We start from the raw sequence: 15,403 nt of genomic DNA on the forward strand, positions 1-15,403 counted from the left end.
CCCAAACAAACTGAATGAAATAAAAACACCGGGAGACCCTTTTTATTTTTTTGTTTTGTTTTTGTTTTTAATCTGTTGCATGCAGGTGGCTGCTACCGCATTTTAGGTTGTTTTTTTCTCTCTCACCTTTGTTTTTTTAAGCGGGAAGCATCCTTCTTCATGGTTATTTATTTAATTTTTTTAATCAAATGTTTACATGTTTAAGTTAACAAACTTTATCAATAAACTAATATCATGTTAACCAAAGATTTACACAAAAAAACATTTCAGCCTAAAAAAAAATTCTTAAATCAATTTTGCTATTATAACGTACTCTTTTGCACATGAAGAAAAAATAAATAAATAAACAAATGCCAACGAGTAAAAAAAAATGTATTGGGCAGGCGAACGAGAGAACCGTACGTTCGGCCACGGAATCAGTTGAAACAAGAAATTCCTCCGATAGGAACTACACCCCCGTCAAAGGGAAATAACCTTCTCAGTTGGTGGCAGTGAGAATGATTATTTCCCTTTGACCAACGGGGGTGTCCGTCTATACCAGGCCTTGTATAATTTTAATCCACCAATAACTCCCTAACCGTGTGTTTGACTGGTCCCGTAAGGACCGTCTCAGGAATGTATAGAACCTGTTCACCAAGTTTGGTGACGATCTGTCCGTTCATTCTTGAGATCTACTTGCGAACACAAACACATCGAGTGAAACCTATACACACCCCTATACCGGGGGGTGTAAAGAATCGGACACTGTAATGCATTAAAAAAAACCGCTAGCACGCTTTCACCACAAGCAGGTATGATCGAGCATCGGTTGAAATCTTTCGCGAGCGGTATCTCGTATTTGTCCGCAATGCATTGGTGCTTAAAATGACACCAATGTGTGTCCATGAGGGACATAAATCTACAAACACTATTTATTCAAAATTGACGGAGGGGGATGGGTCCTCTAACTTTACAGCTCGGAGACACCCTGGTATAAGTCTTTTCCAGAGTTTCATGAATAACACTTAGCGGACTTATTGAGCGGAAGTGGTTTTACAGGCCGGTATATGAGTTGCAGCTGATTCAAGAATACGAGCCCAGGACTGCTGCCAGGTCTGCTCTCCTTGGTTTGGCTGTAGCTGTTTGTCCTGTCAACACACGCACACACACACACACACACACACACACACACACACACACACACACACACACACACACACACACACACACACACATATATATATATACAAACAAATATGGAAAAAATAACCAAAACAAACCTTCACGTTTTCACCAATATTTCGGCCTCGTGGCCTTCGTCAGGGTGTTCTATTATTAGCTCGCACGATGTTTACAAATATTTTGTATATATATAAACACACATAAACACTCTCACACACACACACGCACACACACACGGAAACACACACACACACACACACACACACACACACACACACACACACACACACACACACACACACACACAAACACATACCCGTCGTTAAAAACGGCAGAAAGTAGTTTGTTTGTTTGTTTGTTCGTTCATGGGGTGAAACTCCCACGGCTTTTACGTGTATGACCGTTTTTACCTCGCCATTTAGGCAGCCATACGCCGCTTTCGGAGGAAGCATGCTGAGTATTTTTGTGTTTCTATAACCCACCGAACTCTGACATGGATTACAGGATCTTTTTCGTGCGCACTTGGTCTCGTGCTTGCGTGTACACACGGGGGTGTTCGGACACCAAGGAGAGTCTGCACACAAAGTTGACTCTGAGAAATAGCAAGAAATTCCTCCGAGGTAGGAAAAACACCCCCGTCCTTACCAGAAGTCAGAAGTCAAAAGTCAAAAGTCAGAAGTCAGAAGTCAAAAGTCAAAAGTCAGAAGTCAGAAGTCAGAAGTCAAAAGTCAAAAGTCAGAAGTCAGAAGTCAGAAGTCAAAAGTCAAAAGTCAGAAGTCAGAAGTCAGAAGTCAAAAGTCAAAAGTCAAAAGTCAGAAGTCAAAAGTCAAAAGTCAGAAGTCAGAAGTCAAAAGTCAAAAGTCAGAAGTCAAAAGTCAAAAGTCAAAAGTCAAAAGTCAAAAGTCAGAAGTCAGAAGTCAAAAGTCAAAAGTCAAAAGTCAGAAGTCAGAAGTCAGAAGTCAAAAGTCAGAAGTCAGAAGTCAGAAGTCAGAAGTCAGAAGTCAGAAGTCAAAAGTCAAAAGTCAGAAGTCAGAAGTCAGAGTCAGAAGTCAGAATGTAAACACAGGGTCCATTGCGAAAGGGTACGTCGAGGTAGGAAAAACACCCCCGTTGGTCAAAGGGAAATAACCATTCTCACTGCCACCAACTGAGAAGGTTATTTCCCTTTGACCATTAATATGTCACTCTTAATCTTAATCCACCAATAACTCCCTAACCGTGTGTTTGACTGGTCCCAATTTTTGTAAGGACCGTCTCAGGAATGTATAGAACCTGTTCACCAAGTTTGGTGACGATCGGTCCGTTCATTCTTGAGATCTATATGCGAACACAAACACACAAACACACAAACAAACAAACAAACAAACAAACAAACAAACACATCCAGTGAAACCTATACACACCCCTATACCGGGGGTGTAACTATCTCGCCGAACGTGGGGACGAACTCACGCTGACAGCGGCCAACTGGATACAAATCCAGCGCGCTACCGACTGAGCTACACCCCCGCCCGGCGGAAAGTAGTACACATGTTATGAGCCATCAAAGACACTGCCCACTCACTCACTCAATTGAAGAAGCTTCTTTGGTCACGCCCTCGTGATTTAGAACTCGTCAAAGTGTCACATGAAAGCAGACAGCGAAAAAGAACGACATGTACAAACTAAACTTGGCCCAACAAAGCATTGCAACAAATTTCGCACACAAATTAAAGCATTAATTCTAATGTCATTCCATACACAAGTACTATCTGGATCACCTTTCGGATTAAAATATTCTTTTACAGGGATCACGTGACCACCGCTCAAATAAGGATACTCTCAAAATCGACTGGGAAAAACGGAAGAGCTCAATTAAAAATGAACAAAAAAATTACAATAGGCAAAAGTTCTTTTACATACGAGAAGAAAGTCAAATCAATTATCTACCCAGAAGAGATTGTTTTATTTAGCTAGCTTGCTAACGTAGGTGTCGATCGCATGAGCGGTCAAAAACGGGAGTTTTTTCGTAAAATTTGAGGAGTATCATGACAAAAAGCGCTGAGTACATCGTGTCAGTAGGCTGCTATCTGTAACGAAGTATTATTGAGTAATAAGATCTTCATAAGAAGGATCCTGTCTCAGACTGTGATGTAAAACAAAGTTTAATTGAGTCATGTTTCCCGTATCTGTGGGGGTTGTTTTAACTTTTACATCACGTCCCAGCACTGGCAAGAGAAGCTACAGTAAGAGCAGAAAGAGCACAAAGAAAGCACGTTACCTAGTTCAGACAAATCTGATTTCAGACGGGTCAGTAGCTGGCTGTCAAATACGATGTCACCCACATCCTTGACATTGGCAGTCGTTCCACTCTCTGACTCAAGGTCGTCCAGACGTGACTTCAGCTGATTCAGCATCTGCAGGAGTGCATCATCAGGGGCTGACGTCACCAGGTGATCAATTTTACTAGAGTTTGACGTCATCGCTGCCCGCGCTTTCTCCATTTCAGCAAGGGACGTCATTGTTGCATCTTCTTCTTTTTGAATGAGGTCATGGACCTGCTGACGTCGCTTCTCACTACACTGCTGAAGGTCATCAAAGACATCATTCACCTTTTTGTGCATTCCCTTGAACTTCTCCTTGGCAGCCTTCATCTGAAACAATATGACGTGTCAAAAATACAGGTGTTACAGTACTATTGAAACAAAATAGAGACATTGATTTAACGTTCTGCACTCGCGATTTCATTTTCTCTTTGTTCGTGCATTGCCATTTAAAAACAAAAAGTAAAACAATCGACTGACAGGTGATGGGGGTCATGTGAACCGCACGGTAGCTTGGAGACACGTAGACATGTTTGTACTAATACAGACAGCACGGGAGGAAGGGGCGTGAAGGGACAGGTCGTACTGAACAGGACCTACACAATGACCGAGAACACACACACCTGTTTTGCCAGTCCTGCTGCTTTCTCCTTTAGTCTCTGTGACTGTTGTGTCAGCTCTGCCCTCTTCTCTCTCGCCACGTCTGTGATGGCCTTCACCTCTGGGCAGCTGCGATGCGGATTGGTTGCAGCACAAAACATGCAAATGAGCTCTTGGTGGGCGGAGCAGTACAATTTAGCCGGCGTATTGGAGTGGTTGTTACATGTTGCCTGGCGGTTGGTAGCCAGTTGCTTTGCAGTTAGGTTATTGAGTCGTTCCAGGGTGTGGTTTTTTAAAACAGGAAGTTTCTGGTGATGGCTGGTGCATGCCTTGCACAGTTTTATACTGCAATCATAGCAGTATGACGTTGCAGTGACGTTATTTTGACACACGTCGCAAACGTGGGGACCATTGAGAACTGTGTGACTTTCCACCAGAGCCGCGGTGGCGAAGTCGGTAGGGAGCGAGTCAACCATGGTGGCAAGCTGACCTTGACCTTGCTGTATGGAGGAGAGAATGGGGGCTCTGCACAGCGGGCAACCCCCCTGTCCCCCTTCCTTCTGTAGCCAGGACAGAACACAGTCACGGCACGCTAGGTGGTTGCAAGGCAGCAGTTTGGGGTTGGTGAAATCGTCATGGCAGACTGGACACTCTATGTCTCCGCTTGTCACACCGGCCATGATAGCTGTTCTCACACTCTCAGGAATCCCAACTCTCCGGCAAACTTGAACTGAAAGCAGACAGTGGAAAGGAACAATAAGTACAGGATAGCATAACGTGTATTTCGTCACGTGTACACTGACAAATAATACTATACTGGATGACAGAAGAAATTGACACGCTTTATGTTTCACACTGTTGTGATAACAAACAAACAAACCAAGAACAAGAAAGAAAATATTTCAAGGAAAAAATAAACGACATGAACACTTTACTCACACACACTGTTCAAGAAGGATGTACAAACTGTACGAAGACAACGTGTACAATACATAGTGCATATTACAATTATAAGACAAGAACGGAATCAACATACAAACTCTCAGACACAAAACATACAAAACTATTCAAACCACATGCAGACCACAGGCACATTATGAAGAATATTAACCACATTGAGATTATACAGACACAATACAAAAGGACACACACCACAGGCTGGTACAAAACTGTTAAAACACAGACTTCACATGCAGACCGCAGACTCGGTACAGAATAATATGCATGCAGACACATTTTCTTGCTGGTTTATTCTCATATATTTAAATGCACTACCTTCTAGTGGTGGCTGTTTGTGATTTCTTTACTAAATCAGTAAATGTTACGCAACACTTGAGGTTTGAATTTTGAGTCTTTTTCTAAACATTCCTTACTCTCCACAGAAACAGCCCACAGTTACTGAAAAGTCTTATGTTAAAATCGAAAGACCAAAAGACAAACGATTAAAGAAAAAAAGCTGCAAAAATAGATCCATACTTCATTTTGGTCGATATACAGACAAAAATAGAAAAAGCTGGATATAGGAGCAAGTTTAACAAAAATACATTTGTCATACTACCCGGCCACTCTCTTGTCAGTTATACTCACTTTTCTAATGTAAGTCTAAATTTGGGGGTTGAGGTTTGGATATTTAATCCTACTTTAAACATTCCTTTACCCTCCAGAATGATAGCCCGAACATACTGAACTGTGTTAACATTAAATCAAGAAAGACCAAAAGACAAACGAATAAAAGCTGCAGGAATAGATCCATACTTCATTTTGGTCGATATACACAAAAAATATAAGGAGCAAGTTAACCGAAAATACTTTATTCATACTACCCGGCCACTATCTAGTCATGCAGTTATACTCACTTTTCTAATGTAAGTCTAAATTCTTTGACATCTATTACATCTGTCACGACTCAGTAAACTGTTAATATTTAAATTTATTTAGATAAGCTAAAAACGTTGATTTCTCAGGAAACTGGAAATGTTCTTACTTTTTGAAGAATGCAATGAAACCGAAAGTAGGAAAAACAGGACTGTCATATATTCTCTTTTCGAAGTTCGTGCTGATAAACATGACATAGCAGTCTATCCTTCAGCATACTTATGGTTTTTTTCAATACACCACTCTACAAGTAACACCCGTCTTGTGTTTCGTTCCGCTGACCTACATTCAAGTAGATATGACATTCTGTTCAGTGCAGTCATATCGAGCGTTCTACCGCTGACAACTGACGGCACACAGTGACACACGCAATACACAGACCAGCGCTGTCGTTTCGATAGTTCGACACACACACAAATCATCATCATCATTCACTGAACACTGTCCAGACTGTGGTGGTCAAAAGACAGAAAGGGTTACCTGTCAGGTGTCAGCAGGGATGGTTTGATTTGCTCGCTGCGCTCAACACAACACGAAGTGTCGTCAATGCGGAAGTGAATGGGTGATCCATGGGAGGTAACTCTGTGCAGTCGTGTTGCACTGTGATTATCTGTGGCTGTATTTCCACAGGCGCCAGACACAGCGAGAGTAGCTTCGTTCTGTCCTTCTGTCTTATGGAGGGTCTGTCACTGCGCAGGGTGGGGCGTGTGAGAATGGTGGTGGTGTCAGAGTGAGATGTTAGTTTGACATTAAAGTAAGAGCGGTAGTTACAGAGTGAAATGTCACACTGGTGTCAAAGGGAGAGTGGGCCCCATCTTGCCTTGACTGTCACACACACACACACACACACACACACACACACACACACACACACGCACACACTCGCGCACACACACACACACATAAACACACACACACATACACACACACACACACACACACACCGTCACACACACACGCACTCACGCACACACATACACGCATGCACGCTCGCACACACACACACACACACACACACATACACACATACATACACACACACACACACACACACGCACACGCACACGCAGACACACACACACACACACAAACGCGCGTGCATGGTGGGTGGTGCCAACATGAGATGACAGTGTGTGAGGTAAATGACCAGTGCAAATGCGATGTGCCAGGCTGGTCCTATCAGACTGGTCTCAGGCTGGTCTCAGGAAAGGATTATAAAAGCGGTCTTGCTGTGGTTTTATGTTTAAGTATCAGAATTTGATTTTTGTGAAGTGTGACAGATGCTTATAGATAAAGTGACAATGGCCTTAATTGCAATAAATATATTTGGGCGCTTGGTTGTGTAATGTGACTTGGTGACTGTTATAGCTTTAGATAACTGTCTGTTATTGTTTGTTTGGGTATGTATATATCTTTGCTAAATCGGTATCGATCATCAGGAAGTGACCACACATTGTGACAAACGGATTTGCACATAATGTATATTGGAGTTATGTGACGCAGGTGTACAAAGTTTCATGGGCCACGAACTTTGAGTAGGCACCGCACGGTGAAATAATGTCACTGGTGCAGTGCAGTGCTGTCACGTGTGAGATATGACCAATCAAAGAAGAGTATTGACTGAGGTCGCGTTTTGTAGACCGTGGGACAAGCAGAGCTTGACAGACCACTGAAGGGAGAAGAAGTGTCTCCTGTTGGGTAAAGTTTCTCACCGGGCGCTGGGAGGTCGGTTAGACTCGTGCCGCGGTATTGAATCGGTGGATTCAACTGCTGTGTTTACAGGTATTTATTGAATTGATATTTTGCTCGGAGATATTATTTTGCTAGGAAATAGACTTGAGAAATGACCGGGAGAGTCATGTGTGAATTGGCTGAAAAGCGTGCGCTGATGTCAGCCATTGTTGAAAATGGAATGTTTACATGTTTTTCGGAAATGAAGTCGCATATGAGTAAGCGGGTGTATATACTGTAACCGCATAAGTTAGTTGACGGTAGTGATAAAGAATGTCGGAAAAGCTTATTCAAGTATGGAGACTTATGGTAGTTTAAACTTGTGTATTTTAGCATCCCGGGCCGAGAGGGGTCGCGGAGTGGGGATACGAGACGGGAGGTTCCGCCCATTACGTCCCGAGCCATGAGTTGTGGGAGCGCAGGAGGGAGGCAGCGTGAAGCGCTGTAGAACGGGGACCCCGTCCCATTCCACCACGCGAAGACAGTTTGCGTGGGTGGGGTGGATCAGTACGTACCACTGAATGTGTGAGTACGACTGGGAAGTAGTAACCAGCGAGATAGCTGTGCGGAGATACGTTCCCCAAGTAAACAAACACGAGACGTAGAGCGTTCGTGGTTTATTGATCTGTGTGTAACAGAAATGAATATTGACAGAAGTATTGCTTGAGACAATTATGACTTCGTGTGTGTAATGAGACAGACAGGCTCTCACGGAAAAAAGCTTGAAGTGTTCTACGTGTGTGCGCGTGAATTATAGACTGCATTAGAAAGTAACATGTGTGTATTTCTGTGCAGCTAGTTTTCTGTATGTTAACAGAAATAGAACTTCCTTGTTGAGTGAGAGTGATTTGTAGAATGAATGGGAAATAATATGTTTATGTTGTATTGATTGTTTCAATAGAGGTACACGGGCAAAGGGCTGTAACCGTGTTCTTGTCTTTGTGCCTGGTTGGAGTGTTGTGTGTGTATGTGTGAAGGATAGATAGTAAACAGAGAGTAGCACGCACAATTTTTGATAGGAGTAAACATACAGACATGCACACGTAAATTCCAGGCGTAACACACATTAATACGTCACAAACATCAACCAATCAGAACTGCAGTTTCGAAAGGCTAGGGTTGATTGAAGGAGAACTATAAGTTACATGTTATTGTAGAATGTAATGACTTATGATGAAGAGTATGACATTCATGCTAATGCTTGTTTTTTGTGTGTGCAAACGTTGTTCGCGATTGTCCGTGGTATAATCCGAATTAAAAATCGAATGTAAGGTCATTCGTGAATAAACCCGCTACGATGGGTGATGCAGAGTGACGAAAGGGGCACCCCAAAACGCACAGTCACTAATGTCACAGAGTAACAGCGTAGAAAGGAGCACAGTCACTAATGTCACAGAGTAACAGCGTAGAAAGGAGCACAGTCACTAATGTCACAGAGTAACAGCGTAGAAAGGAGCACAGTCACTAATGTCACAGAGTAACAGCGTAGAAAGGAGCACAGTCACTAATGTCACAGAGTAACAGCGTAGAAAGGAGCACAGTCACTAATGTCACAGAGTAACAGCGTAGAAAGGAGCACAGTCACTAATGACACAGAGTAACAGCGTAGAAAGGAGCACAGTCACTAATGTCACAGAGTAACAGCGTAGAAAGGAGCACAGTCACTAATGTCACAGAGTAACAGCGTAGAAAGGAGCACAGTCACTAATGTCACAGAGTAACAGCGTAGAAAGGAGCACAGTCACTAATGTCACAGAGTAACCGCGTAGAAAGGAGCACAGTCACTAATGTCACAGAGTAACAGCGAAGAAAGGAGCACAGCACGATACAGATAAAACACTGACAAGTATTGCACAGTTTCACAAGTTTCACAAATATCACAGGTTTCACAGTCAAGAGTATAACAGATGTATTTTCACAGAATAGCCCACAACCAACAACGGTCGATCAGTGACGCCTCAAAACCCGAACCCCCAAAGCCGAAAGGGTATTCATGATCATTCACAGGACAATTTTCAACTGTTTTTACCAATCACTATTTGGCTCCGTCCGGAATATGGGAATGAACTCCAGCGTGGTGCCTTCAAAATTAAGTTATTAACATGAACGCAAAATTAACCGGTTAATGTCGAGTTTTCTTTCTTTTTTTGCAAAAAGTGGATATTTTCAAAATATTAAAATAATTGCATTGCGTAGTACTCACTCACGTTACTATATCGTAATTCATGACGGTAAAACGCTAGAAAAAGAAATTAGGCTTTTGTTCTACACCTTTTACATGCGCGTTATGTCTCAGTTCTCAATCAATCAACCTTCCTCCCATCGATCCATCAATCAATGAATCTGTCCATCCATCCATCTATCCATCCATCCATTAGTTACACTATTCAGCCATTGATCATTCGTGTGTTTTAGTGAATAAGACACTCCAAGCTTGATTTTCAACGGTAGAATTGTATTTCAACAATCTATTTGTCAACAACAACAAAAGAATTGTCGTCTTTTAGAATATCAAAAACAAAATTGAACATAATAGATACACAGATTACAAACCCGCAGTAAAAATGCTTCCACAGTGATACTACAACGTTTCGGGTAGAAATCTCTATGATACTTTAGAAGATTAACCAGCACCTTAATCAAACAATCATGCAAACACTTCTTCAGCTGTTTAATTCCACAATCACAAACTCCATTGTCTAAGACCGATAAGCCTTGTCTTCAGAGATGGCACAAAACATTGGATAGAAATCACTCATATATTTTCAAAAAAGAATCAGCACCTTCAAAAACAATCATGCAACAATCAGTTCAACATCTTAATTCCATGATCACAAACTTCATTGTCGAAGACTTGCAAGCCGTTCCCACAGCAATAGCACAAAACATCGGATTGTGTATTATCAAAGATAAGTCAGTGCAGCAGATTAAAACAAGTACAACCGTGCAAATATCACTGAAACGTACGTCCTCATCACAACGTACGATTTACACTTTCTCTGACTGACCAGCAGCTGAAAAAACAATCACTAAAATGTCAAGAAAACAATTGTATGCATCAACACTGTACTGTGTTTTTTACAGTCTCTGATAGCACCTTGCCAGCAAACCAGCAACACAGTCTTGCTACGATAGAGAACATAAGGAGGCGGTACATAGAGAATACTACATGGCTTGCTGTGTCGTACCAGATTTACACGAGTTGTTTTTTTAAATATTGAACTGCGAGCGAAAGCGAGCTGTTCACTATTTGAAAAAGCAACGAGTGTAAATCTGGTACGACACAGCAAGCCATGTAGTATTCTGTTTATTCAACATACTGTACTTACGTGTATTTTACTGAAAATGTTTTGCAGACGAGGCAGCTAAATTGAAGACGCTTGTTTTGGAACCTGGATCTCTTCTAAAGCCTCGTGCAATATAGTACGTCAAAGCAAAGAAACGTCACTCTGAAAGTGTGGCGTGACGTGTTAGTTCTAAAGATTCATCGAGGGTAATTAGCGAGCGCAATTTTTGTTTCTATAATGACGTTTGTCTCGGTGACTTTGGCATCATAAGCAGTGGAAAAACAGGTCCCTGCCAGACTTGGTTGACATGACCTCATTTACATGATATACACACGTGTGATTTGAACGATTATTATCTCACGGGTGTCTCTCTCACGTATGTAGGATACATTTACTTTATTTGGTGTTTAACTTCAACCATTCAAGGTTATATTGCGACGGGGAAAGGGGGGGGAGATGGGATAGGGGAAAGGGGGGAGATGGGCCGATAGAGCCACTTGTTAATTGTTTCTTGTTCACAAAAGCAGGCGGTACATGAAAACCATAGTGACAGCAAAAACATATAATGACAACAGGAGGAATGTAGGTGGTGTTGGTGCCGACGACGACAACAACAACGACGACGATGACAGAAAAATAACGAAAAGTTCGAGGATGACGCTGACGATCACGATAAAAATAATAGTAATAATTACAACTGAAAGAGCTTATCATTGTAACGTTCGACAAGTTATCCAAAAAGACGTCAAAGTGATGATCATAGAAAAGAAACAGGATTCGATACCAAGTGGCATTTTACACTGAAACCATGACGTCAGACAGGCGACATGACGTGGTGCAGAATACACAGAGTGGTGGCGGTGTGGATCAGGCCAGGTCCAGATCATAGCAACCCTCAGCTCCCATACGGTAATCGTATGCACGGCCATGGTCCCACAGGACGTCCACCCAGCCTTGTCTGTACCGTGAAGGGATCGCCGTCACGGTGCCCGGTCCTCCCCCGTCCTGCACACAGTACACACTGCTCACTGCTCTGTTGGGTCACACGTGGGGGTGGTGGGGGTGGGAGGGTAGGAGTTATAGAGGATTGGGGAGAGGGGGGGGGGGTATTTGATGCGGAGCGAAAATAGACAAAAGAACGACGTAATGATCACTTTTTGCCGGACACAAGTGGTGAGGGAAGGAGTAGTGGCAGGGTGCAGGGGGGAGGTGGGGGGCTCAGGAAGAGAAGGGGGATGGGAGGGGAGGTAACTCATGTGAAGCCAACAAGAGGAAGGAGGGCAGGGAACTGCTCACTGCTCTGTGCAACACAAGTGGGGGTGGGGATGGGGGATGGGGGGAATATGAGGGGGACCAGGGAATGGGTAAGTACAAAAGCGGAGGGAGGGGAAGGGGGGGTGTTGTGGGGGCTAGCTGAGGTTGGAACAAGAACGGAAAGGAGGAAAAGGGCAGGTAGAAATCAGGAGGGGCGTTCCGAACATAATATTCACCAACATTATGTCTTTCACAACCCTACCCCCCCCCCCCCCCCCCCCCCCCCCCCCACCCCCCCCCCCACCCCCCCCGTACTTCCCTCTCGGTTTTCGTTTTGTTGCCACTATACTGTGTTTAGACGACAGAGTCAGGATGTAGGTAGGACAGACAGCTGTCAAACAGCACAGGGACATCAGCACTTACATCATTGCCATACGAATAATGCCAGTCCGGTCCCCGCCTGACCCTGTCCCCCACCTTCAGGACTGCTGCCAGGTCTGCTCTCCTTGGTTTGGCTGTAGCTGTTTGTCCTGTCAACACACACACACACACACACACACGCACACACACATACACACACAAGCACACACACACACAAACACGAACACACACACAATAATATTTATCAATTAAATAATACGGTAAAGCAAACGGATAAAGTCGACATTATAAATGATAATCCCCGACGAACTAATTGATTCTACCCGTCGTGCGCTGACTGTGTACAATGTTCATTACCTGAAGATGGGGTGGTCGTTGTGGCAGTCGCTGATGGTGATGCTGATGCCTGCTGAAGTCGCTTTTGTATTTTGCCTGTAAATAACAATCACATTGAAAGACACACAATGGACTGTGTAAAAATCATCATCTTATCTATAAAGCTGGTTTGTGTGTGTCTGTCTGTGTGTGTTTGTCTGTCTGTGTGTCTGTCTGTCTGTCTGTCTGTGTGTCTGTGTGTCTGTCTGTCTGTGTGTCTTTATGATAACAAAAGGCTTCGAAAGGGCTGCACCGATTTTGACGGGAATCATTGTGTAGGTTTTGTGCCACTCGACTCGTGTCATAACTGGGAACTTTCAATAACCCAAACTTGAAAGTCGTTAAAAACGGCGGGAAGTAGTATATAAGCTAGGAGTTATCGAAGACACTGCCCACTCACTCACTCAAATGAAGAAGCTTCTTTGGTCACGCCCTCATGATTGAGAAGTCTTTGCATGAAAGCAGACAGCGGAAATGAACGACAGGTAGAAACTATCTCAAAGCGCTATGTCAGCAGGCTGCGATAGGTAACGAAGTATTATTGAGTACAAACTCTCTTCATAAGCTGGATCCTGTGATCTGACTGTGATGTAAAACAAAGTAGAATTGAGTCATGTTTTCCGTATCTGTGGGGGCTGTTTTAACTTCTGCACTGCGTAACAGCACTGACAAGAGAAACAACAGTCGGAGCACAAAGAAAGGACGTTACCTAGTTTAGACAGATCTGATTTCAGACGGGTCAGCAGCTGGCTGTCAAATACGATGTCACCCACATCCTTGACCTTGGCAGTCGTTCCACTCTCTGACTCAAGGTCGTCCAGACGTGACTTCAGGTGGTTCAGCATTTGCAGGAGTGCGTCATCAGGGGCTGACGTCACCAGGTGATCGATGTTACTGGAGTTCGACGTCATCGCTGCCCGCGCTTTCTCCATTTCAGCAAGTGACGTCATTGTTGCATCTTCTTCTTTCTGAATGAGGTCATGGACCTGCTGACGTCGCTTCTCACTACACTGCTGAAGGTCATCAAAGACGTCATTCACCTTTTTGTGCATGCCCTTGAATTTGTCCTTGGCAGCCTTCATCTGAAACAATATGACGTGTCAAAAATACAGGTGTCACAGTACTATTGAAACAAAATAGAGACATTGATTTAACGTTCTGCACTCGCGATTTCATTTTCTCTTTGTTCGTGCATTGCCATTTTAAACAAAAAGGAAAACAATCGACTGACAGGTGATGGGGGTCATGTGAACCGCACGGTAGCTTGGAGACACGTAGACATGTTTGTACTAACACAGACAGCACGGGAGGAAGGGGCGGGAAGGGACAGGTCGTACTGAACAGGACCTACACAATGACGGAGAACACACACACCTGTTTTGCCAGTCCTGCTGCTTTCTCCTTCAGTCTCTGTGACTGTTGTGTCAGCTCTGTCCTCTTCTCTCTCGCCACGTCTGTGATGGCCTTCACCTCTGGGCAGCTGCGGTGATTGGTTGCAGCACAAAACATGCAAATGAGCTCTTGGTGGGTGGAGCAGTACAATTTAGCCGGCGTATTGGAGTGCTTGTTACAAGTTGCCTGGCGGTTGGTGGCCAGTGGCTTTGCAGTTAGGTTATTGAGCCCTTCCAGGGTGTGGTTTTTTGACACAGGCAGTTTCTGGTGATGGCTGGTGCATGCCTTGCACAGTTTCATACTGCAATCAAAGCAGTATGACGTTGCAGTAACGTTATTTTCACACACGTCACAAACGTGGGGACCATTCAGAACTTTGTGACTTTCCACCAGGGCCGCGGTAGCGAAGTCGGTAGGGAGCGAGTCAACCATGGTGGCCAGCTGACCTTGACCTTGCTGTGTGGAGGAGAGAATGGGGGCTCTGCAGAGGGGACAACCCCCCTGTCCCCCTTCCTTCTGTAGCCAGGACAGAACACAGTCACGGCACGCTAGGTGGTTGCAAGGCAGCAGTTTGGGGTTGGTGAAATCGTCATGGCAGACTGGACACTCTATGTCTCTGCTTGTCACACCGGCCATGATAGCTTGTCTCACACTCTCAGGATTCCCAACTCTTCGGCAAACTTGAACTGAAAGCAGACAGTGGAAAGGAACAATAAGCACAGGATAGCATAACGTGGATTTAGTCACGCGTACACAGACAAATAAGACAAAAAAACATGACAAGATTGACGTTTGTTACTGGTTTTATAACAAACAAATAAACACAGAAGAAGATAGAAAGGAAAGAAAGAAAGAAGTTCTTTCAAGAAAAGTATAGACGAGATGAAGACTTCACTCACACACTGTTCAAGAAGGATGTAGACTGCATGGAGACAACGTGTACAATACACAGTGCATATTACAGGGATAACACAAGAACAGAATCAACATACAAACTTTCAGACACAAAACATACAAAACTATTCAAACCACATGCAGGCCACA

The 15,403-nt window shown here is 43.7% G+C and overlaps 1 protein-coding gene across 1 annotated transcript in view; it reads right to left on the reverse strand.

Annotated features, from left to right (window-relative positions):
• Positions 1 to 14,995, reverse strand: part of LOC138955048 (transcription intermediary factor 1-beta-like) — a 104,701-nt gene extending 89,706 nt beyond the window's left edge. Inside the window, exons 1-2 of the mRNA XM_070326762.1 lie at positions 14,342 to 14,995; positions 13,677 to 14,049 (exon numbers count right to left, since the gene is read on the reverse strand). Of these exons, the coding sequence (XP_070182863.1) occupies positions 13,677 to 14,049; positions 14,342 to 14,995 (1,027 nt within the window). The remainder of the gene's footprint in view (positions 1 to 13,676; positions 14,050 to 14,341) is intronic.
• Between the last annotated feature and the right edge of the window lie 408 nt (positions 14,996 to 15,403).

The sequence above is a fragment of the Littorina saxatilis genome, unplaced genomic scaffold (genome assembly GCF_037325665.1).
Source record: "Littorina saxatilis isolate snail1 unplaced genomic scaffold, US_GU_Lsax_2.0 scaffold_87, whole genome shotgun sequence".
Taxonomy (NCBI): Eukaryota; Metazoa; Mollusca; class Gastropoda; order Littorinimorpha; family Littorinidae; genus Littorina; species Littorina saxatilis.